This window comes from Glandiceps talaboti, chromosome 5 (genome assembly GCF_964340395.1).
Source record: "Glandiceps talaboti chromosome 5, keGlaTala1.1, whole genome shotgun sequence".
NCBI classification, from domain to species: Eukaryota; Metazoa; Hemichordata; class Enteropneusta; family Spengelidae; genus Glandiceps; species Glandiceps talaboti.
In genome coordinates, this window is record NC_135553.1 from 7,692,259 (window position 1) to 7,717,500 (window position 25,242).

The 25,242-nt window shown below is 36.4% G+C and overlaps 1 protein-coding gene across 1 annotated transcript in view; it reads left to right on the forward strand.

Moving 5' to 3' along the window:
• The first annotated feature begins 1,312 nt into the window (after positions 1–1,312).
• The window catches only part of LOC144435089 (netrin-1-like), a 35,322-nt gene continuing 11,392 nt past the window's right edge, over positions 1,313–25,242 (forward strand). The window contains exons 1-3 of the mRNA XM_078123642.1: positions 1,313–2,318; positions 11,017–11,205; positions 20,578–20,727. Coding sequence (XP_077979768.1) covers positions 1,313–2,318; positions 11,017–11,205; positions 20,578–20,727 — 1,345 coding nt within the window. The remainder of the gene's footprint in view (positions 2,319–11,016; positions 11,206–20,577; positions 20,728–25,242) is intronic.

Genomic DNA, 25,242 nt, shown 5'->3' on the forward strand with positions numbered 1-25,242 from the left:
GTAGCGTGACTTCAATGAAAGGATGAAAGGAAATAGTGGAACCATTTACCAGCTGTCAGACTTATACTACTGACGTCCCCTTACAAGCCGTATGCAGTTGAGGACTGGCTACAGCACATAGAGATTGTGACAGTGTCTATACGACTCGGGGTTTGCAATGACTAATTGGTACTATCTCTACCTCTCGCCATTCCATTGAGTGACTGTGATAGTTTGATACTGCTTTCAAACATACTATCAATGACACCACTAAAAGAGATTAATTATGGGGTATCATTTCAGTTGTTAAAACAAGACTCGTGGTGATCTTGACTCGGCACAGTTTGACCCGATTCACACATGACAAACTGGTCTTTCCATACTATTATGGGCCGATGTAAGGGATTGTCACTGTAACTTTGCCATTTGAACCAGTCAGAAAACAAGCAACACAGCTGTTCGGTGTTTATAGCAGTCGATTGGGGTCACTATTGACTCGACCTCCGATGCCATCAATAGAGTTGATGTACAATCAAACATAACGCCACAGTGAGTCCATCTTCCACAGTCAATTGGTGGTGTAATACGGTGGGAACGTCAACACTTGTATGAAATACGCTTACTTGAATCACTGCGACTTTTGGCCAAGTTAACAGCGTTGACACGGCAGGAGGGGGGGACGTTATGGATACATACATACAAACATATTGCCGTCAAATCCCATTATCTAGTTAACATTGTATTATCTGATTATTTTCTCTAATAGGTTGATTGCCACTAATTAATGCAAGGTACATCAGAGTAGAGGCGGAGGACACAGACAGTTAATGGTGTGCACTGCGCAAGCGTAGCCAGTTTCTGGCTTCTGTATGGTTGAGCAAGACGTCGTGTAGTGATGATTAACACCCGCCCATAGCTCACACCAACCCAAACACGCCACAGGCAATCAGTTGAAATTGGACTCACGTGAAACCAACACTGCTTTCACCACCGATGAGCCCGGACTGGCCCGACATTAATATATGCACACAGATTCGTCAGCTTATTAAGTGGACTTTATTACGGTTGTTGGTTCTTCAATTGTAAATTGTGGGTATTGCCTCTCCTCAAGTTTCCAAACCTCGCGTGCTGCCCGACTGTCAAGATAAAGAAACGAACTCGTCGACAGAATACATGTTAGAAACAGAACCGAGGACTAGAAGGTTAACTTTATTGTGATAATTAGTGTAAGTTGGTTTCCAGCTTCACCTACAAGACTCGCGGATATTGTTGTCAAGGGTTTCATTACTTCACTTGATCGTCTTTTGTTTTAATAGAAACACCACCACTAACAATGGTTCACCAATGTCGAAATTACAAAGTGGTGGGTATACTTTTGATTACACTTGGATTGCTCGGTATTGTGAGGGGATTCGGCAGTATAATACAGCCGATGAACTTGGATCCGTGCTACGATGAAAACGGTAACCCAAAACGGTGCATTCCTGATTTCGTCAACGCCGCATTTGGTAAACCAGTGAAAGCTAGTAGTACGTGTGGTTCACCACCAAGTCGATACTGCGTTATGTCTACGGGGGTGAGTGGGGAAAGACAGCGGAACTGTTTCATATGTGATGCCGAACACCATAAACGACGACATCCACCAGAGTATTTGACGGACTTAAATAACCCTAACAACCTCACATGTTGGCAGTCTGAGCCGTATAAACAACATCCCAATAATGTAACTTTGCACCTAGCACTAGGCAAAAAATTTGAACTGACTTACATCAGCTTACAATTTTGTTCGTCAAGGCCGGATTCTATGGCCATTTATAAGTCGCAAGACTACGGAAAGTCATGGCAGCCCTACCAATTTTATTCTAGTCAATGCCGCAAAATGTACGGTGTGCCCAATCGAGCGACAATAACGAAACAAAACGAGCAGGAAGCAATGTGTACGGATGATGATAGCGCAATCGAACCCACAACTGGTGGCCGAATAGCGTTCAGTACTTTGGAAGGTCGACCATCGGGCTATAATTTTGATAGCAGCCCCGTGTTACAGGACTGGGTGACAGGTACTGATATTATGGTAGTATTTAACAGACTTAACACATTCGGGGATGAAGAAGACGACATCGCTAGGGACAGTTACTACTACTCCGTGTCGGACTTTGCTGTCGGTGGACGATGTAAATGCAACGGACATGCTTCTCGGTGCACAGAGGAGAAAAATGGTCAACTGGTTTGTGATTGTAAACACAATACGATAGGACCGGAGTGCGACCGATGCAAACCTTTTCATTATGATCGACCATGGGCCAGAGCCACAGAGAAGGATGCTAACGAATGCGTACGTAAGTAGACATTCCGATTGGTATTTGCACTGATGATGCCATACAAAAGAACCTGGTGAAAATACGAGTGAAATCCACAGTGGCACTCTGTAGTCAGTCTTTTCAATAGGAAGTCACTGTTTATAGAGGTGAGAAAGAAATACCGTTGGTCGGGGTAGCATTTTAACCCGAGGGGACTTGATCCATTGAACAACTACTGCCGATTTCGATGAGGTTTTCATGTTTTGCAACCCAAAACTTTAAATTCCGCATACCTTCTGTACAGAAATGCCATCCATTGACCTTGCGTTGAAAGGAAATCCCTACTACCGTCTTGGCAAAATGTAGAATTCATTAAAACGGGTCACAACGCACTACCACAATGATCTCTCCCTCCCAACTCCCTGAAAGCAAAGTCAAAAGACAAAAGCTTGTAAACTTGAACATTTACAATTATTCTGTTTTACAAACGGACTTTCCTGTAATGGATGCAACAACATGGCCGGGCTCTTCAGGGAGGTCTTAAAAGAGCTATTCACTTCAGACCGGTATTAGAATTACAGAGAAAGAAAAAAAAAAGAAGCGCAGTATTTTGCATTTGTAGGTGGACGTAGAATGTAATTTATACAGGTATTGGCATTGCAAATATAGTCATCAATGGTTTAGTTAGTTATAGTGCTATGCTAGGTCAGCAGTCACCGCGAACCTTAGTCGACTTGTGTCGGAACCTTCGACACACAAAGAACTTCAGTAGAGAAACCAGTTGGTGCATTGGTATGTTTAATAAACACGGCATAAATATCAAGAAAACTACTTGAAAATTAATTGCAAATACAAAATGAAACACATATCCGAAGACTGGAATGTGTTGGAAGTTAGATTTTTATAGTAGTCCATCGATCACATCTATGAGTTAATACGTCGAATTTGTCGCCGTCGTTATTGAATTTCCCAAAGCATTTATCTTGTTACATGTATAGTACTGGCATGAATGTATAGTATGATATGTATATTTAAAAAAAAATGTAGACCGTAAAGTTATATGTACATGTGTCCATGTTTGGAGTATAATTATATAGAGCCCAGACAACATCGTCTGGGGATAAAGCGACAAAAGCGACAAAACATATAGTTACAAACCATAAACCGATTACGGTCGAGATAGCAGATCGATTTCCTTCCCCGAAAGAGTGAATTTAGGAATGCCCTTTTCACGCCTTTCATAATGAGTCCGTAGACGCATTGATGCCATAAATTTTCAATTAATGTACACAGATTTCAACAGCTCATCAAAGTCGCTGGGCCATTGGCTGTCTGTCAGAGTGAAACTACGACATGTGTTTTATTTTTACAAAGATGGTGTTAGATAAGTCCAATCACCTCACCAGACTACGCAGTATCCATTTCTTGGGTGTCATGGATATCGGTAAAATGTACTTTTCTTAAACGATTGATCGATTAGACCAAATACCTGTTTAGTTCGTTTGTTTTCAACCATGACATAGGTCTACATACTGTGAAAAGTAGATTACATGTTTCGTAAGCTAATATTTGAAAGTGAACCTACATCGATCGATAGTGTCCCTTTAACATACTTACGATTTTCAACAAACTGTTTTTTTTTATTTCGCTGTACAACATACTTACACATATTATTGAAGACAGCGTTGACTCTGAAATATTACTTTTAATGAGACACGGTGTCCCCTTTCCTGATAATAAGATAAACTCTGATCGAACTTGACTCTAACATACCAAACATGACCCGAAGACACCTGTACGGATAGTAACATGATACAGTGTTCGTTAACTAGACTAGAAACGGGGAGAGACAGTACACTCGCCACAGCTATGTTTGATAAAGCGTGCATTTACTGCTTCCAGATCTCTCATCTGCCCCAAAGCAGTATATACAGACCACTCCAAATTTGTAGTCAAATGTCTTGTCAAAATGGATGTAGCATTCATTTTAGTGAAGCACACACACACACACACACACACACACACACACACACACACGCACACACTGTAGAGATGGAAGCGTACATTTAGAGTTCAGTCCGCAAATCCGCATTACACTAAAATCCATATGCATCGCGGTTTGTCGCTGAACCAGTGGCAGACTGGCATTCACGCTAAGTTTGTTGTAGGTTTATATAACACGGTAACAATCCATAGAGAACCACCACTGACAATGTAGTTTACGGCTAAAGTAGAAAACTGTAAGGCACTGCTCGTCTAATTTTACACGTTGGAATTTTTAATCCGAAAATAAACCGACGTCAAACAGTTACAAGACGTGAACACGCATTGCGTGTTACACTACTGTGATCCCCAGAAGTTTTATGTGTATAATGTAACGGGGATGGCACACACTGTTACCAAGCTGTCATGGTAGCAGAAACTCGCAACCAAATATGACGACTTAAGGAAAGACACGAAAAGAATATGTATACTATGAGGTGATTAGAGAGGGTTCGGATGTCCTACATGCTGCACCTTCTAAATTGTTAATTTAGAAATAAAAAGAATGAATGAGATTGAGGCAACCGAGGGTTAATCATTGCAATTTGAATTACTGGTACACTACACTATATGAAAATAATTCCTCCGTCAATGAGAAACACAAGAATGTAGAGTACTATCGCACTTTGAGGTGTGAGAAGAAAATTTCCAAACTTTGGCTAAACATACCCGACATTCACAATTGATTAACACGTTTGAGAATATACGTATGTGCACGTACTGTATCAACCCGTCAGAGTGTCGGAAAGAGAAGATTATATTGAAGTAAACCTGTAACGGGTACAGATATGTCAGTAGTATGCGGGCAGTTTATAAAGACAGTGTACAACCTTGCAATAATGTATACATTACATATATTCCTAAACTGCGTAGACCGATACTAGATAAAGGTTTTACAGAAATACAGCCGTGATACACACAGTGTCTTGTCGTATTATTGCTGCTAATCCCGATCACAGACGAATTCAGTCAACAACAAAAAGTGTGCTGATATTATAAGCACTATACATATCAAACACATCATGAAATAATTATTCTGTCCTTTAAATTTTTCACACTAAAAAAAGCAGAATTTAATATTGATCGCGAGCAAAATAAAAATGTAAACTGTTTACGACACAGTAAATGTCATGACTACTGAATATAACGTTCCTAATCACCATGGTCGTAAAAATTACTGAAACTATATTTCTCCGAAGACGTTTCACTTCATGTAATTGACAAAGATTGGCCTGAATCTTCATATTGCAATGCATGAGTTTAGGTTAAAAATTCGTTTGCGGAAAATAACTAATAGATGTACTTTATTTGCAGAAATATTTCGATACATGTCAACGGATGTCGATTCTTTCGACACCAAGTGGTGTTTAGGGATGACTGAAAGCTCTGCATATCGCAATCATTGTTCCTTCACACGATTCAAATGAGTCGTACAGTTTGAAACTTTAATCTTGCCGATGCTGCCGGTATAAGATTTCTACACAACGAATTTGACCCCCTGCAGGTCTGGCAACGACGAAAGACTGAGAGTACATGTATCTCCAAAATCATTGTGATATTAAAAGCTGATGAAAAATGTATGTATTTGTGGACACCTTTAATATTTGAAATCGCATATGCCCGTCGGCTGTACACTATGAGTCGCATCCAATCTCTATACATCCATTTGAAAGTTCACTTTCTGCAAATTACAACAAATTATACAACAGAATCTGTTTAAAAGAAAAGTGCCGTAATGTACCGACACCTCGAATGTTTAACGGCAATCACCGATTTCAGCCTGAGCGGATAATGTTAGAAAATAATACAATAGACAAAATACTTGGCAACCATAGGCAGATTGTAATATGTTCGTGTTGTCAGCAATCTTTCAGTGTCAAACCTTTTAAATTAAATTGGATATAATAATCTGCCTTGTACGTGCGATTCGTGTAGTCCAGCAACTTACAAAATGTGTCATTGGTGATTGAGAATCGGAACCGTCTTCAATTTAATCTTATGGATTGCTATTGGGTTGATAGTTCAGGGAGGATACGACGTGCATCTATGCACTGAATTGGCTGTTTTAGTACGCTTTTTCTAAAATTGGTTTTGGTCATTACATTTTACTCGCAATTTGTAACGCTGCTCTAATGCAATATGCTTTAAAATCATCACATTTACATTCTTGGAAAACTATATTACGTGACAATCCATTTTTTTCCAAACTGTCAAACCCCTCACACCCCCTCTTCAAATCCATAAGTAGACCCGTAAACATATCCCGGTCAAATATCACCATGTATCACCTAATCACAAAGTTAAAGCCACATAAAATAAAGATGCACCGGAAACTTAGAGTAAAGTAACATTAAAAAGTTTAAAGAAGAGCATACTACTTAAACAAAATATCCATTATCACCAGTACTTATACGTTCAAAAATGGTATGGCACAGTTTCACTTACGAGTATAGAGATCCGTGCAATATTTCTGCATATAAAAAAACAAACAAAATACACTGCGTTGTTATGGAAACGCCCTTTTCCTCAAGAAAGACAGTGAAGTAATGTTATCACAGAAAGAGCTGTAGTCGTTGGGATGTGGGTAATTATTTCAGCTTTACAGAAATTGAAATGGTATTATCATGAAGTTTAAATGACATATATCTAATATATATTATATCGTTTCTGTACTTTCCAACTTCTGAAGCCTCGTTTTAGTCGATCTATCTTTACCAGCTTCAGATATAACGCTTATTAGACCGTTCTCGCTTTGCCGTGTAATAGTAGTAGAGATTAAATTACTCGGCAAGGTCAAGACAAGGTCATATGAAATTAATCCTACCTTCGATGTTATGGTTTTGATTTGATTTTGGATGGATTCAGAGCAGTGGTTACAAACGGGGACAACATCGTACACGTACTGTACATGCGTATTCGCCTGAGACAGCTGCATAAGATTGGAAAGGATAAGAACTGAAATCGGTAGCACTGACTATCACACAAAGATGGCTGGGGCAACCTTACCCAGACGAAGCTTGTTTTGGTCATAGTATCACAAAAAGCTGTCTAAAACCAAATAGCTTCTTGAGATAGTAAGACCAAGACATGTTTCTTGGGTAGGGACAATCCTAGATGATGAATTTAAACATACAGAAGAACAGAACGCATAAGATGGTGTTCTGCCTGTATTAATATCCCAAATACTCAATCGTCATTTCAAGTGGTTTTCAAACCTCACAATCTACCAGCATTAACATCCTTGCATTATAAGCACGTCTCTCCAACACCATGGAACCCTGGTTTTCGTATATTTAACACGGTTCGTGTTCTGTATATGCGTCAAATATGTTTCTCAAATACGTTGAAACGCTATTTCCTGCACGAAGTCGACGAGAAGAATCAAGCATGAAATATATGGGTAATAATTCATTTACTCCGTACAAATTAGGTGTGAAAATAGGGCTAATGAATCCCCTTGTTATCACTTTCCTCTATGGAACAAATAATCAATTTTGCACAAGGAGGAGGCAATAACTCATACTCATTACACTTTAAACTGTTGTCGACCAGAATCAAAGAAAACACTTAAGAACGTGGAAGTGGTCTTTTTTGTCAACATCATGGTATTGTCGACTCTGTTGAGAATGAAAATGAAAATTGCTGTGGAGCATGACCAGATAGACACTATCTTTGCTTAATTGGCCTCTGAGTTGCTAATGGTGACATTGATAGAGTGACAGGTGGGAGTGTGTTTTCTATTTGCCACGACTTGCTGTTTGTGGTTGGTCATAGTCACAAAGAACGCCCAGGGATGTGTGTTTGTGAGAGTGTCAAACAGACCCATTGTACTGGGGATAATATTTGTAATGCAAAGCTGCAGGAAATGAAATGGAGAGGGGCTGAGTTATTGATGTTCCTTGGATGCCATTGTATTCAGGTGTGATGCACGGTTAATACTCATTATTAGTTGTATTTAGTCGGACAGCAGTACCACCACTTTGTTGTCTTTTCAACTGCTCTGTGACTCTTTCTAAAGCCTTTGTCAGCACTAATTAACAGCTAATGTCTTTTGTCACCTGATGATAATGACATTTTACTCAGATGCTCTCCCTCAGGCGTTTTATGTGACTTCCTTCATTGTAGGACATCATCATTGTTGTGAATATGATAAGAAGACACGACTCATATACCTGTCAGTGATGGGGGGAGTGGGTTCCTGCCACACAAGTGGACATTGTTATGGAACGTCTGGGCTATCATGACTTATCAGCTAACACGAGTTGATGGGACATGACAGGCTGATCATCAGCAATTTGTCAGCAACTCTTCTAAAGTGACCATTCACAGAATAGGAATGTCTCCTTAATACTTCCCTGACAGTTAGGTCGTATCAATAATTGCCCACTTCACTTTTTCAAATCCAGTCCCAGTTTGGCAACCGCCCTTATGACAGATCGTCATTATATTTTCATATCACCGCTATCCTTCATTGCACTATCTACTTCTACAGGATATACTTTTCAAAAAACGTTTTCTGTAAACATTCAAACATCGACTGATTTTGAAGAACACTCTAAAAAAGGATTTGGCTGCAATGATGCAAAGTACACAGCAGCTGTTTGAGATATATTTGTACTATATGTTGCTGTTCTGTAAATTGATAAATCACCAATTTCTATTGAGAAATGTGTAGGTATGTCTTCAAAAGAAACATAGCCATGCCCTTAAAACTCTTATCTGAGTTTGGAGAGCTAAGTAAACACATTAAGCTGTGAGTTGAAGGCAATTGGTATGGTTTGGTACTTGAAATAACTTGTGCTAAGTGGCTCTCCTAAGTAAGCTAATTGAGTTCTATCAAGATGATCAAATTAAACAAGTCAACACATACTTGGCTTCAAATTGGTGATAACCGCTTTCTATCCATTGGCACTTAATAGACCTGTCTGAAACTGAGAAAACACAACTCAAGTGTTAGCCTACATTTCTATACTGTAGTGTTTACTGTAACACACACAGACGGCATCTTGACAACATGTGTGTGCATGCCACAGATGGTGATCTCAGCTCGCTGGAAGTAATGTGTACTGGTAACTAGAGGCTACACTGGGCAAAGCTTAAAGATGAACAAAGATTAACATGGTCTTATCCACCATGGCTGGGATTAGGTTTAAATTACCAAAGACCATTTTTTCACAAAACACACCGATACAGGGATATGTTAGGTGCTAGCGAGAGAGAGACTTTGGTACTTTTGATGTTCAAAAAATATGGTATACTTTTTAAGGTGCTCATAGATAACACAGGAGAAAGGGTCTTGTCAATTTCTGAGTATGGCGGCATCTGAATGAACGAAGGTATTTGTTAAATGATTTGGTAAGATATCACAAAGAAGTAGAGTCTTTCAGGCTTACAGTGACTCAAGATAAATTTCAAATATTTGAAAAGTACATTTAGCAGCACTTGAAATTGTGAACATGGGTATCAACCATCCTTGGTAACAACACATTGGTGTTACTGAGTACAATCAATGCCGAAGCCTTAAACAACACAAAGTACACAGTGTAGCATACACCTTGGGATTTTGAAAGTATAGAACTCGAGTAATTCTTCCAAGTTTTGTAGTTCAACACATGTTGACAAAGTGTGTATTTGTTTGCCAAATAGGATCTCCTGAAAACAAGGAATTTGACAAGTTATTGGTCAGGCAGTTGTCACAATAGAGTCCCTTGGCATTTTGGTTTATTTTCAATTTTCCTCTTAGGGGATAGTTTACTTTGAAAAGGTTAGATGGTTCTTTGCTAGCTGGGTAACCTATAGACTGCTATTCACTGCCATACAATACATCAGATTGTTCAATTAAATGGTAGCTAAATAAAAGCCTTGCTACCTGATCACGGCTAAAAATTCGGGTCATGATACCTTAGTAATTGCGGCAATGTTTCTGATTGAAAAGCCCAGGTGTAATTTCAGAATAAGACCTTTGTCTAAACAAGCAGTGCAAATGACTTTCTTATGTTCAGCATGGTATAGACAAAGGGCAATTTGCTGTAAACAAACATGGGTCACTTTGAAAGTGGTATTGTATATGCTGAACTCAACTGCCGGAATTAATATCAGAAACACACAACCACACGCCACAAGCAAAGTCTTAAAATAGGTGACTGGGTATTGGTATAAGAGCACCTCTTACGTTCTCCACTGAACTATGTGTTGCTTGATTCACCTAACCCCCAAAAGATGAAGACAAAGTAAATACAATATTAAGAATCCACTGAGAGAAAAGACTGCTGGTTTCTGGGAATTATCAAAGCGATGTACGTCAATTCTACCGACCGACTGCATGTGTGGTCTGTTTTGTAGAAAATCAACGACAATATTTGCAAAACAATACAACCTGATAGATGTGTGGACAGCTGCTATACTGGTTCATGACACAGGCAATAGACTTCTCTCGTTACCTTACAATAACTACCTGGCAAAGAACACATCATTCTGCACTGTATCATTCAATGAAAGCAAATATACAAACCTGCCTTTTTTCAAACAGTAACGAGTGACATACATACAATTCACTATAATTCTGGGATATTCATTGCAAGTCATTGTAAACATAATTTCATAACGACTTTATAACGTTTACAAAGATGATTATCACAAGTGATTTAGTTTTGTGTCATGTAAAGTAATCACAACTTTTTCTCTCTTTTTTCAGCTTGTAATTGCAACCTCCATGCAAGAAAATGTCGCTTCAACAACGAATTGTACAACTTGTCTGGACGGAAAAGTGGCGGTGTGTGTTTGAAATGTCGACACAATACAGCCGGACGATACTGTAATTATTGTAAAGAAGGGTTTTACAAAGATCAAACGAAGCAGATGATCCACAGGAAAGCATGTAAAGGTAAGGATTTATTGTAGAATACGGCTAGGATAGCAGACAGTTTCTGAAATTGAGATCAGTGACTTCGATTCACTTTGTGACTATTTCCCAAATGTGATATTGCACATGCTTCTAGACTTTATGATCCAAACTGTTGAACAACGCTTCATTCATATTTACAAACACTGCATGTCTAGCCTCCTAAAAATTTCAGATAAGTGCTTTTGTTTTGACTGAAGTGAGTATGTTACAGCCATCCTGAAAGGTATTTGAGCTCTGCAAGATGTAACGTTGTGATGAATGACCTAAAACAGTACAATGTAAAGTCATTCAGTATTTCATAATAACTTGACCATAGAGAGTCTGCCATATTCATTACTTTTGTCTAAAAGATTACAACATTGTGGTGTAAGGAAGTAAGATCCTTTCTATGAACCAAGAAGTTGCAGTTCAAATTGGCAGTCTGTAACTGAGGTCACATATTTTTACTCATTAGAAAAAATGCAAATATAAAATACACCCCATCACTTATTTAGAAGCAAATCTGAATCTATACAGACAAGATAGGGGTAGTTGAAGATATGCACATCGAGGCTTGGAAACTGAAGGTGCCGTTTTAAAAATGTATTTGTGCCTGAAATTAATGATCTTTTCTTGATGTGAAAAGTCTAACAAATTGTTATTGTCCCTTCCTGACATTGGTGGTACATGGTCATTTCTTGACATTGATGGTCACTTGTTGCCATTTGAAATTGGTGGTCTGTCGTCACTCTTTAATTCAGGTGGCCAATGGTCATTTGTCAGCGGTGGTCACTGGTCTCTTCTAGACTGGTGGTCATGGATCTTTAGACATTGGTCATTGGTTGTCACTTCTTGATACTGGTGGTCAGTGGTCACGCCATGACACAAGTGGTCCTAGGAAGATGCACTATGGTTGTTACTGGTAACTTGATATAAGTGGTCACTTGTCAATCCATTACACTGGGAGTCACTTGGCACATCTTAGAATTGGTATTGACACTTGTGCTCACATGTCATTCTATTACACTGGTGGAAACTTCATGTACTAAATTTTGACAAAGGTGGTTATTCCTCTGTTTTCACTGGGTATATTCTTGACATATGTTGTCCATGACGAGTTCTTGGCATTGATTACAATGATTCTGTTCACACTGTTGGCCACTGGTCACTTACCATTGTGTCACAGTTCAGTTCTTGTCTTAGATGTTCATTGGGCACTTCTTGATATTGTTGGCAACATGTCATCTGAAATGGTGGTTTTTCATTTTTTGGACACATTTGTTGTGAGTGATCACTCTCGGTTCTTAACAATGTATAAGATAATCATTTACTTATCTCTGCTGTTAGGGTGCCATAAACTTTATTTATTTCCCAAACAATACTTTTACTTTTATAAATACTACAATCACGAATCATTCAAAGGCTATGGTCACCTATTACTGACTTCTTTGGTCCCAACACAACAATGAAAGACACATTGCCAAGCTATAGGTTATAATATCAATATCTTGGTTGTACGTCATGAGTAACCCAGTGATATCACTTTCTCCAGCAAGATAACCTCCCGCCAACGCAAAGGAAATGACACCAACAAACACATGACTACTATCCATCACTTTGTGGTTTTGACCTTCAACTTAAATAATCATGCTATGATGGAGTTGCTGTCTACCAGAAAGACAAAAGCTTTCAACAGGCAATAACCACTTCCCTAACACCTGTGGCAATTTTGGAAAGCAATCTCCAGCATTGGATATGAGACACATATACATTCTTCAAAACATACTATTTGTGAATGATTCAGTCTAAAATGACAGGGAAATCCACAGTAATTAATTTTACTGTGTTCAGTTATTCAAGGACAGATATGAAACCAACAGAAACAACAAGATGATCATATAGTTGTTATTTAGCCTGCCTTATTCACACCTAAGACAATCTGCATTGCCAGTATCCTTCATCCAACTCATCCAAATCTAGATCAGATACTGTGGTACATGATACAGTCATTTACTGACATATTTACTAACAAAAATAATTCTTGAAGTAGAAGCGATCAAGGCTGAGTGTGTTTGAGATCGATTCTAAATTTACTCATTGAGGTATACAACAGGGAACTGTGGCGTCTTAATACCAGTATATCTTTAAAGTACTTTAAGACAGATATCCTGTAAATATTATGTAATTTAGATACCTTTAAAGTCCTTTGTTTACAGTTTACATAGCAACCCTTCCGCTGTCTTGAGTTCAAATTGCAAATAGTAAATGCCCAATAAATTACAGCTGGTATTTCATGTCTAGAATAGTGACTATTATAGGCATAAAGTCACCATGATAAAGAAGTTGGAGAACTTGATAGATGAGTTTAAAATACTCGGGTATACAAATTTATGGTTGAATTTGTCTAAAAGTTGCACTCAATTGGTTTTAATCTTACCGATTCATTTATGATTCATATATGCCAATGTCTACAAAGTCACAAAGTTATCTAAACAATACTTAAGTAAGGATAAGATGTGTAGGTTTGCATTACCCTTGCTTCCATTATTTTCCCACCAAGAATTGATATCATGAAATAAAGTACTCTTAAATGAGATAGTTGAAACCATGAAGCTATTTTTCAAAGATGGTGAAAGACAATGCTTTGTGAAAGACAATGCTTGGTTGCTACGGTCATAGAAAAGTGAACTATTTTGGCATATTATACTAGGGGATGAACTTTTTGTGTGTGTGTGTTAGACTGGTATGCATTCATTTTGATGTGTCATTGTGGTGAAATTTCATATTCTGTTATGTTAACCTGTGCTGAAATTTACTTTGTGGTTAGGATATACAAGAATGAAATATTTGGCAGCATTAATCTAGGATGAACTTTTTGATCACATTAATCTGGGATGAACTATTTGGGTTACTAAAGTTAAACTTTGGTGAAGTTCAGTATTAAGTTAGAATAAACCAAGATGAACCCTTTAATCTGGGTTAAACCAGTTAGTTATGTTACACAGGGATGAACTTTTTGGCAATGTTAATCTGGGATGTACCAGTTGGTTATTTTAAACGGAGATGAACTATTTGGTCACATTATTGACAAAGGAAACAAACATTTTTGACCTTTGAAGACACCATGGAGACACAGTATAACTGTGTCAGTGTGTGTAAGCTAACTAAAATGGTTGAACATATATCATGCAACAGCATACTGTACTCTATATCTCTTTGCTCTGTTCAGTTAACACATTAACTAATGCCTTTCAAGCCTGTTTATTTCAATTGCACATAGTTGATGATGTGTTATGTGGTTTCTATTCACTATTTATTAGTTTTGACTTCTGTCTCCCTTCCTGCTCACCACTAGTGGTACACATATTATAAAGGGAGTGTTTGCCATAAACACCATGGATATTGTATAAAGGAAGTGATTCACCACTAACACTACAAATATCACCAAGGAAGTGTTCACCATTAACACTACAACGAAGTGTTTACTAACACTACAAATATTCCATTCTAAGTGCCCACCACTAACACTACAATTATCAAAACAGAAGTGTTCACCAATAATACTACATATATGAAGTGTTCACCACTACTAACACTGCAAATATGCCAAAGTGCCCCCCCCCCCCTCACTAACATAAATATCACACGAGGAGTGTTCACCACCAACACTATAAATATGTCAAACAAAGTGCCCACCACTAACATTATAAATATCACAAAGGAAGAGTACATCACTATAATATTACAAATACTGTGCAGGAAACGGATATTATCTTAAGAGTAAATAAATACAAACTTACAACTATTTATATTCTGAACATGATATTTGATATTACAGTGAATGATTATAGGTAGGATAATGATGTCTTAACTAACCTAATCTATTACTTGGCATTAAATTTTAATGCATTTTAGAATCAATGCAAAACCTGAAACCTGAACCAAAAGTGGAATACTTGATAAAGTACAGCACTTGCCCACTCTGGTCATTTCAATAATATTCTTTCAGCCTCTAACTTCTTGATCAACATCAACTTTTGTTTAAGCTGAAATCTGAGAATTCATCCTATTTTTAATTTTGATGATAACAGTTTAGTTTGAAAGAGATACCATGTCCAATTTACTTTGGATGGTAGTGGAATTTCAGTCTCTGTCAACATGTGATTATGATAGTAAAGGGGGTTACGAGAACTATTGAGTTTACTTCCTGAGTTATGACATGACTGTACTTACCCTTTTGGCTGACCTTCCCCTGTGACCCTTTGACGTCAAAACTGAGGGGCCATGTACCATATGCGGCTTTACATTATGCCTACAAAGATCAAATCATTCTCACTTTTCTGGTTGTTCTTTGAATCAAATTACACATCTCATAAACATTGACATTGCAGCAAAGTGACAGATTCCAACATTCAAAGTCATAGTATTGGGAGATTTTTTTTCTATTACTGGGACACTTTTGGATTAATATGTACGTGTTCATGCATGATACAACTATTGTCACTTTGAACATAGTCTAGCCAACTCACAGCCACCATTTTGGTGTTTTATACTGCCTGCAGGGCTCTTTACCATTCAGCTTGTACAGACATACTCAGTCTACTGTAAGTTTCACTCCTTTTCAATGGGTACACAACCGAACAGGACTGACAACTAGTAATCAAAACATGTATAAATGTCATCTTTCAGTACCATAATTGACATCAAATGTAACTAACACGCAAGTGTAACTTTTCAAAACTTTGACATGAAATATAAAAGTGACACTCTGAATTAAGTTATTGGTGTAACATTTATACACACCAAAATGCAGGGTCATTTTGTTCTTGAGAAAATAGATTCATTCAGCATCTTGTATTTAACAAGATGATGATCAAAATACTGTGTTATACCAAGTACCAGTTAAAGATTTGCTATACAGAGACTAGGAGAATGACTCATACTATACATGTGCTATGAGAAGTGTTAAACTGGCCTTGAAAACACAGATATGTTAATGAAAGCCCTGCAGCACTAGTGACTGTTTACTTCTCACACCCTGGTTTCAATTACCTGTTTAAATGAACGCGCTAATTTACAACATACTACAGTAAATGAAGACTGCCCAGACTTTGATGAATCCGAGGCAAAGGCTTCCTAGCAATTACAGTGATGAAATTGAAATGTATTTGAGTGAAACGAACATAATGAAGAGATCAACGAAAACGTGCTAATCTTTCACTGAAATAAACATTTCATCAAACATCCAATGAAATCGCCAAGCCATGTCGTATTTCTGGAAGTAGAATATGTAAATGTGATAGACTTTCTCCATCCTTCGTTGTGATCCAACATCATTCATATTGAATTCATACTCTACAATCATAAAAAAGTGTGACACTCTTGCCCTCCAGATACATAACTCATTGCACATATCCATTTCATCAGAGGCAGAGAGCCTTATAATCAGTTATAGAAGCCGTACCGACTAAACTCAAAGCAGGGTTGGATTTCATGAATACATACGGCATGAGATTGTTGAATTATTCAGCAATAACTTTAAGGTCTCTCAAACATTCAGCGTTGGATCATATAAAACAACTTTGTATAGTCTGGCATAAGCACCATAATATATTTGTATAAAATGACTTTAAGATCAAATGACTAAATCTAGTTGATTTAAGTACATCTAAGAATTTGATGTATTTTGAGTCTCTAGAGAAAACATCAAATGACCAGCTACCATGTATATTTGCAGAATCTGTGGACTGGACATAACATATGATATATAACAATATTATTGTCTGGTTTTAAGCAAAATGGGGATGATGTTGTGTGACTATAAGGCAACACTGTATGCAGAGCTTGATATTTGCATATAAATGAAAATAATTTGCATAGTTTGGGAATATCATGTACATGTATTTAGAAAAATCTATATAAAAAAATTGTCCAAAAGGACTGACCAACTTTCTTGTCTATTTGTAGAATCCTGAGGATTGGACATACATTGTTATTGTCTGGTTTTAATGCAATTTTAGTTATGTTGTGTGACTGTTAGGTCATGGAAAGCTAATTTGCATATACATGAAAATGATTTACATAACTTTAAAGAATATGACATATTTGGAGTCTATCTGGAAAACCTGAAAATAATGACCTTCTTCCCAGTACACTTTTAGAACTCTGAGGATGGGACATAGAATGTACATTGTTAGTTTTCAAGAATTTATGATAATTTTGTGTGACTGTGGCCACACTGTGTGCAGTTCAAGTTTTTTTTTGCATATAAATGAAACTGATTTGCATATTACACTAGAATAGACTTACAAGGAAGTATGTTATAATCAGATTAAAATATGATCACAGAGATGACTTGATTCAGTTTATTTGATTCACTTCACATTTACTATTTTTGTTCTTTGCATTCTCTTTTATGTACCAATTACATATTTCTTTCATATCTGTGGAGCACAGCAAACATACAAAGAACATACAAGAACAAAAACATAAAAATGTGAAAAAAATGCAAATAACATTAATCAAGCCCTACATAAATTAATCAAAATGATGTTGGTCACGAACATACAGATTTGGTAAACGAATAATTGGCTGCAGACAGATTATCTTGGATAAATTCTTTAACCCAAATACTGGGAAACTGTACAAATGTATTTGCCTGTACAACAAACCAAATTATGAGTCTTCCTTACTAGAAGTTTTGAAGATATCGGGTAACAATCAAATAACTGTGTTGAAAAGGAAAACTCAAATTACCGGTTCTGATCATGATGTCACCAACCTCAAGTAGATTACACAGGAATTGATTAGTGAGTAATTCATCGGATGTAGTTGAGATAATGGTCATAACAACTTTACTCGCATGTTTATACTATAGCTTCATGCTCTGTATATTTTAGATGGTCAAGATACTACTCTGGCAACTGATGTCTTGGTTTACTATAGACACAAACTAAAACTACTATTGCGACATGCTGATATACTAGTGAATGGATAATAGTTCAAATTGTACAGGGTGGCATGTCTGATGACTTTCCATGATCTTAAAGTTGACATTTTTTGGGATTTCCAATGTCTACACTATCTTGATCACAAGGGTGATTAGATTCACACATGGCGGCACTACTTTCACTCACTTCTGCTATATATCACCTCGAACAACAGTGGATTTACAAATAATTTCTGTCTATCTTAGTAAACCAAGACCTCGAGTGCCAGAGTAGTACATCAAACGTGTATGGAGAATCAGACCAGAAACCAAACACAAAAGTGTATATTTAAATCATTGCTGGTAATGACGACAGTATTCTAAGTCTATATCTCTTTGTTTATGAAGGCTTGATCCTACAAAACAACCCATTTACTATTAACTTCGACTGTTGAAATTCACAATACACATATTCCCAGCAGAGTGAAAAGAATTTATATTTGCTGTGACTAAAGGTTATTTTAGAATAGTACTGTTGACTTAGAAAACATACATGTACATGTCTACTACTCTATTACAAGAATCAAACCAGTTCTTCCAAGACAAAGTTTAAAAATAGTTGAAGGATAATATAGGAGAGAATTTGATGGTGTAACTTTATCCTGGGTAGGTGGTCTAAAAAGATTCCATGTATCTTCTGTGTGATAAATCCATTCAAGTGGTAAGTAAGCTGCGCCACAGCTGTTTCTATCGCAAAGGTTACAGCTAAGGTCAAATCCATCCAAGGCAGACTAACCTTAAAGTAGATTTCAACAACTAGCCTCTTCAAGCTACTGAAAAGTCACAGCGGTCCATCTTGTTGAAAGGAAATGCAATTTATGAGGTACATTAGTTAGGCAATAATCATCAAAACAATAGACCATTTAATGCCGCAATGTGAATGAGCTGTGAAGTTTTGCACACCCTCTTAGCCTGTTTTCAATTTCCATTTTATGTTTCTGGCACTTCCATGTAATAAATTAGATGCCGTCATTAAATGGAGCTCCATGTGACAGGTTTCCCACTGTAGCCTTGACTGTCAGGTCCAATCCAATATATCGTTTAGCCTCATCAAATACTTTATATTATATTGCAATATTTAATAGTTGTAATTACTTCTCATTCATCTTTTGACCAATCACCATGGTTACAGCCAGTGTTAACATACGAGTCTCTATCATGTTACAGCCTACTAAAATTCACACATAAAATGATCTTTCATTTATAAATTTTAAAAACAAGCCCATCACATTAGTGAGAACATGGAATAAGCAAGATTATTTTAAAAGATTTTCATACCCACTTAATCCATTTAACATGAAAATGTTGTAAAGTGCCATTACATGGTAACTAATTTAGTTGCTAAGTATTTCCGTACACCAAGGATAACACTCTCCCTGGTCATTCTAAAACATTTATATGTAGCAATTAACAATTCTGTTGTTGCTGAGATTCCACCATCACTGTAACTCACTAGCTTGTCTCTAAGATTCCACCATCATTGTAGCTCACTGGTTTGTCTCTGAGATTTCATCGTAGTACCTCTGTAACTCTCTGGAGTCTCTGAGATTCCACCATCACTGCAAGTCACTGCATTGTCTCTGAGATTTCATCATCACTGTAATTAACTGACTTGAGTCTCTGAGATTCTACCACGACGGTAACTCACTGGGATGTCTCTTACATTTCATCACCACTGTAACTTGCTTGAGTCTCTGAACTTCCATGACCACTGTAACTCGATCACTACATTGTCTATGAGATTCAACCACCACTGTAACTCACTGTTTTGTCTCTGAGATCACACCACCACTGTAACTCACTGGCCTGTGTCCCCTCTGTAACAAACTGGCTTGTCTCTGAGATTTTGCTATCACTGTAACTCACTGGGTTAATTGTCTCCGAGATTCCACTGCCACTCACTGATTTGTGAGATTTACACTATCTACCATTATAACTCACTGGGTTTTCTGTAAGATACCATACTTGCTGTACATTTACTAATTTGTCCAAGAGATTTCAACCACCATCACTGTATGATCAGATGGGTTTGTCTCCAAATCTAACATCCTTACTGCATATCGTAGTCATTTTTCCTAAGACTGTATATATTAAATTGGCCTGTACTTGCAAATATAGAGCATTGGTATAATGATATGGTATGCTTGTTGTGGTTAAACTGACTGTTCATGCGCAACTCATTCTAAGATTTTGTGGTTTGACTGGTCATGTGCAACTCTTATCCAAGATTTTATCATATGACTGTCCATGTGCATCATTGTAAAAAAGATGAATGTATTAGATTTAAAACACAGTATTACTCAAAGTACGGGAGGCGGTCGACTGGTTTGATGACTTTTTGTACTACATGATCTAATTACAGATTTGATTCATTTTCTTTTCAGCATGTGACTGTCATCCAGTGGGAGCATCTGGAACAATCTGTAACCAGACAACAGGGCAATGCCCTTGCAAAGATGGGGTGGCTGGTTTGACTTGTAACCGATGTGCCAAGGGCTTCACACAGACTCGCTCTCCAATCGTCCCATGTATAAGTGAGTTCTATTTCAATTTTAGTATTTGTTTAGTTATGATGGTTAAATATCTTTTAACGTTTTACAATAAAATGGTCTCAACTAAACAACTAATATGAAATTTTGGTCATACATACACACAAATCAGAAACTGCATCATGGCTGTGCCAGTGCATAGTGACTGATCATGGTTATGGAGTGCGTGTTGACTGTATCACAGCTGTGGTATGCATGGTGACTGCATCATGGCTGTGCAGTGTATGATGACTGCATCATGAATGTGCAATTCATGGTGACTGCATCATATAGCTGTACAGTACATGACTGCATGGTGTCTGTACAGTGCATGGTGACTGCATCATGGTTGTGCAATGCATGGTGACAGCACCATTGCTGTGCAGTGCAGTGATTACATCATAGCTGTGCACTGCATGGTGACTACATCGTGGCTGCACAATGCAAGGTGACTGCATCATAATTGTGTAATACACAGCATGCCTGTTTTATAATTTACTATTCATTTTTTCTAAGTTAGTTTTTACCACCTATAACATGTTTTGGTGTGGAAGGTATAAGTTCACTAGCAAACTACTAATGTGCCGTGAAATGTGTGTTCTACTCACTAAAAGTTTGTTTGTCATAGTATTCAACATTAGAAGGTCATTATAAAATAATGCAGTTTGTGTGCAATGCATGCAACGTGTGGTTTCATTCACACACTAGTATGTTTAACTTAGTGTTTATGTATAGCATATATTATGTATGTAATGTATGTATGTATGTATGTATGTATGTACAATGTATGTATGTATGTATGGATGTGTGTGTGTGTATGTATGTATGTATGCATAGCATGTATGTATGTATGTATGTATGTATGTATGTATGTATGTATGTATGTATGTATGTATGTATGCATGTATGTACGTACATACATATTATGTTTGTCTGTCTGTAAATATAGTATGTATGCATGATGCACAAATTTCAGCACCTAGAAAATAAATAACACAGTTTTAATATAATGACTTAAAGAGTGTAGCATTCACTGCATGTAAGGTAGATAGATAGATACATAGATAGATGGTATATATATATATATTATACACAAGCACTGTTGTCATTTACAGAATTCGATCCATTTGGTGACATCTTCATTAATTACCCCCATTCTTTTTTTTCTCTCTTTACAAATTTCCCCTTCCATTGAAATCTGGCTATAGATGAAGGTAAATCATTCTAATCTTCTTTTCTCTGTATAACCTACATACAATAGTTGATGACAAACATCACCTCCACTTTCACATCAAACTAGTACAGTGGAGTGGAGTAGTCACACACAATCAAACCATTCAAGTGTTATCACACATATTCACCAAATTTAGTCAGTTCTAACCATACCAACCTGCACCCACACTGAAAATACATGATTTTAGTTACCTTCAAATTTGGGAATCTCTATTGTTCAGAATGTGTTCATTTGAATTAAGTATTTTTGGGCTACCACGCTCTGATTTCGTATGTGATTTGGTGGTCGACAGCACTTATATGTCTGGCTCTTCAAAATATACCTTCGTAAATTCTTCAGGTTTGACTGGATATCTCCGATGGGAATACTCAAGATGAAAATAAATTAATGAGCATTTATAAACCATGTACGCAAGTCATAAATTTTTTCACAAAACACCATTTTTTGGTTGGACAACTTTTGAAAACTTCAATTTGACACAAAATAACACTATTTGTAAACCATGTACACAAGTGACTAGATAGTTTGGGAGCTTGCATCTATGTGTCTGATCATGGTGAACTGTGTGGGTACAGGTAGACATGACTGTGTGTGACTCAGAAATAGTTAATGTCATACTCACCCTTACAAGCCCAAGCCACTCTACATACATGTTCATTACTCAAAACAACAGCCATTCTCAATTCATTTCAACACATTGATGTAGGACCTGGTGTACTGGTTTTGAAACGTATATTGCACTATATTGCTTTTAAAATCCTTGTTGGTACCGAACATTGGTTTTGAAGCATCAATTTTCAGTGTTCTGAAATATCAATTTTGGTACAATTATAGATTTAATTCAATAAATTTGGTATATGGTTTCACAAATTTCAATAGTGGTGGGATATGGATTCAAAAATAACATTTGGCATGATGGTTATTTTTTGTATCATGGTGGCTTCAAACATCTGTTTTGGTATTAAAAGTTTTAATTCATCAATTTTGATTTGTGGTTTCACAAACTTCAATTTTGGTATATAGGTTTCAAAACATTCAATTTGATATGTAGGTTTCACAAACTTCAATTTTGGTATGTAGGTTTCAAAACATTCAATTTGATATGTAGGTTTCAAAATATTCAAGTTGGTGTGTATGTTTCAAAACATTCAATTTGGTGTGTAGGTTTCAAAAAATTCAATTTGATATGTAGGTTTCAAAACATTCAATTTGGTATGTATGTTTCAAAACATTCAATTTAGTTTGTAGGTTTCAAAATATTCAAGTTGGTGTGTATGTTTCAAAACATTCAATTTGGTATGTAGGTTTCAAAACATTCAATTTGATATGTAGGTTTCAAAATATTCAAGTTGGTGTGTAGGTTTCAAAACATTCAATTTGGTGTGTAGGTTTCAAAACATTCAATTTGATATGTAGGTTTCAAAACATTCAATTTGGTTTGTAGGTTTCAAAATATTCAAGTTGGTGTGTATGTTTCAAAATATTCAAGTTGGTATGTAGGTTTCAAAACATTCAATTTGGTGTGTAGGTTTCAAAATATTCAATTTGGTATGTAGGTTTCAAAACATTCAATTTGGTATGTAGGTTTCAAAACATTCAATTTGATATGTAGGTTTCAAAATATTCAAGTTGGTGTGTAGGTTTCAAAACATTCAATTTGGTGTGTAGGTTTCAAAACATTCAATTTGATATGTAGGTTTCAAAACATTCAATTTGGTTTGTAGGTTTCAAAATATTCAAGTTGGTGTGTATGTTTCAAAATATTCAAGTTGGTATGTAGGTTTCAAAACATTCAATTTGGTGTGTAGGTTTCAAAATATTCAATTTGGTATGTAGGTTTCAAAACATTCAATTTGGTATGTAGGTTTCAAAACATTCAATTTGGTATGTAGGTTTCAAAACATTCAATTTGATATGTAGGTTTCAAAACATTCAATTTGGTATGTAGGTTTCAAAACATTCAATTTGGTATGTAGGTTTCAAAACATTCAATTTGGTATGTAGGTTTCAAAACATTCAATTTGATATGTAGGTTTCAGAACATTCAATTTGGTATGTAGGTTTCAAAACATTCAATTTGATATGTAGGTTTCAAAATATTCAATTTGATATGTAGGTTTCAAAACATTCAATTTGATATGTAGGTTTCAAAACATCCAATTTGATATGTAGGTTTCAAAACATTCAATTTGGTATGTAGGTTTCAAAACATTCAATTTGATATGTAGGTTTCAGAACATTCAATTTGGTATGTAGGTTTCAAAACATTCAATTTGATATGTAGGTTTCAAAACATCCAATTTGATATGTAGGTTTCAAAACATCCAATTTGATATGTAGGTTTCAAAACATCCAATTTGATATGTAGGTTTCAAAACATCCAATTTGATATGTAGGTTTCAAAACATTCAATTTGATATGTAGGTTTCAAAACATCCAATTTGATATGTAGGTTTCAAAACATCCAATTTGATATGTAGGTTTCAAAACATTCAATTTGATATGTAGGTTTCAAAACCTTCAGTTTGGTATGTAGGTTACAATTTTCCTATGATGTTTCAGAACATTCGATTTGGTATGATACTATGAAAACATAAATTCAGACATGATATTTCACAAATTTCAATTTTAGTATGGTAATTGCAATCAATTTTTTTCACGAACACCATTTTTGGTAGGACAACTTTTAAAAGCATCCATTAGACAAACCTTTTCTAGATGAGATCACCTCATACTTCACTAGAAGTCATATGTTATGATTGGAGAAGTCAAATTTGTTTCTATGACAGTTCATTGTGCTGACAAAGCTCCCTCACTTTGATGACGTCATTTAACATCAAGCCAATTTTTTCTTTGCTTTCTTGTGATACGACAATGATGTGATATTTACATCAGTTTCTAGCATTAAACTGACAAGGAGAACATTCCTGCTACATTTACACAACAAATTGCAATCAAACACTAAATTTACTTAAATTAATTTGATATTGATTGGCAAAACGAAGTGAAACAGTGTGTGTGGTCGAATTTGGTTGTCGAATTTGTTTCACAATACATTATCAATGTTCAGTATACTGCACACGGAATGTCATTATTATAGCAGCATGTACCATTTCTGTACTCTACCAGGCCTGCACGTGGCAGCATTACCTGAAATCAGAAATTTAAAATCCCCATCCACATGGATTCCAAGCTAGTGGCAACAAGTACAAAGAATATACCCACTTTAGTTCCATTTAAATATTTCATGACCATTCCCATCAAACATTAATTTTCCGCTCTCAACA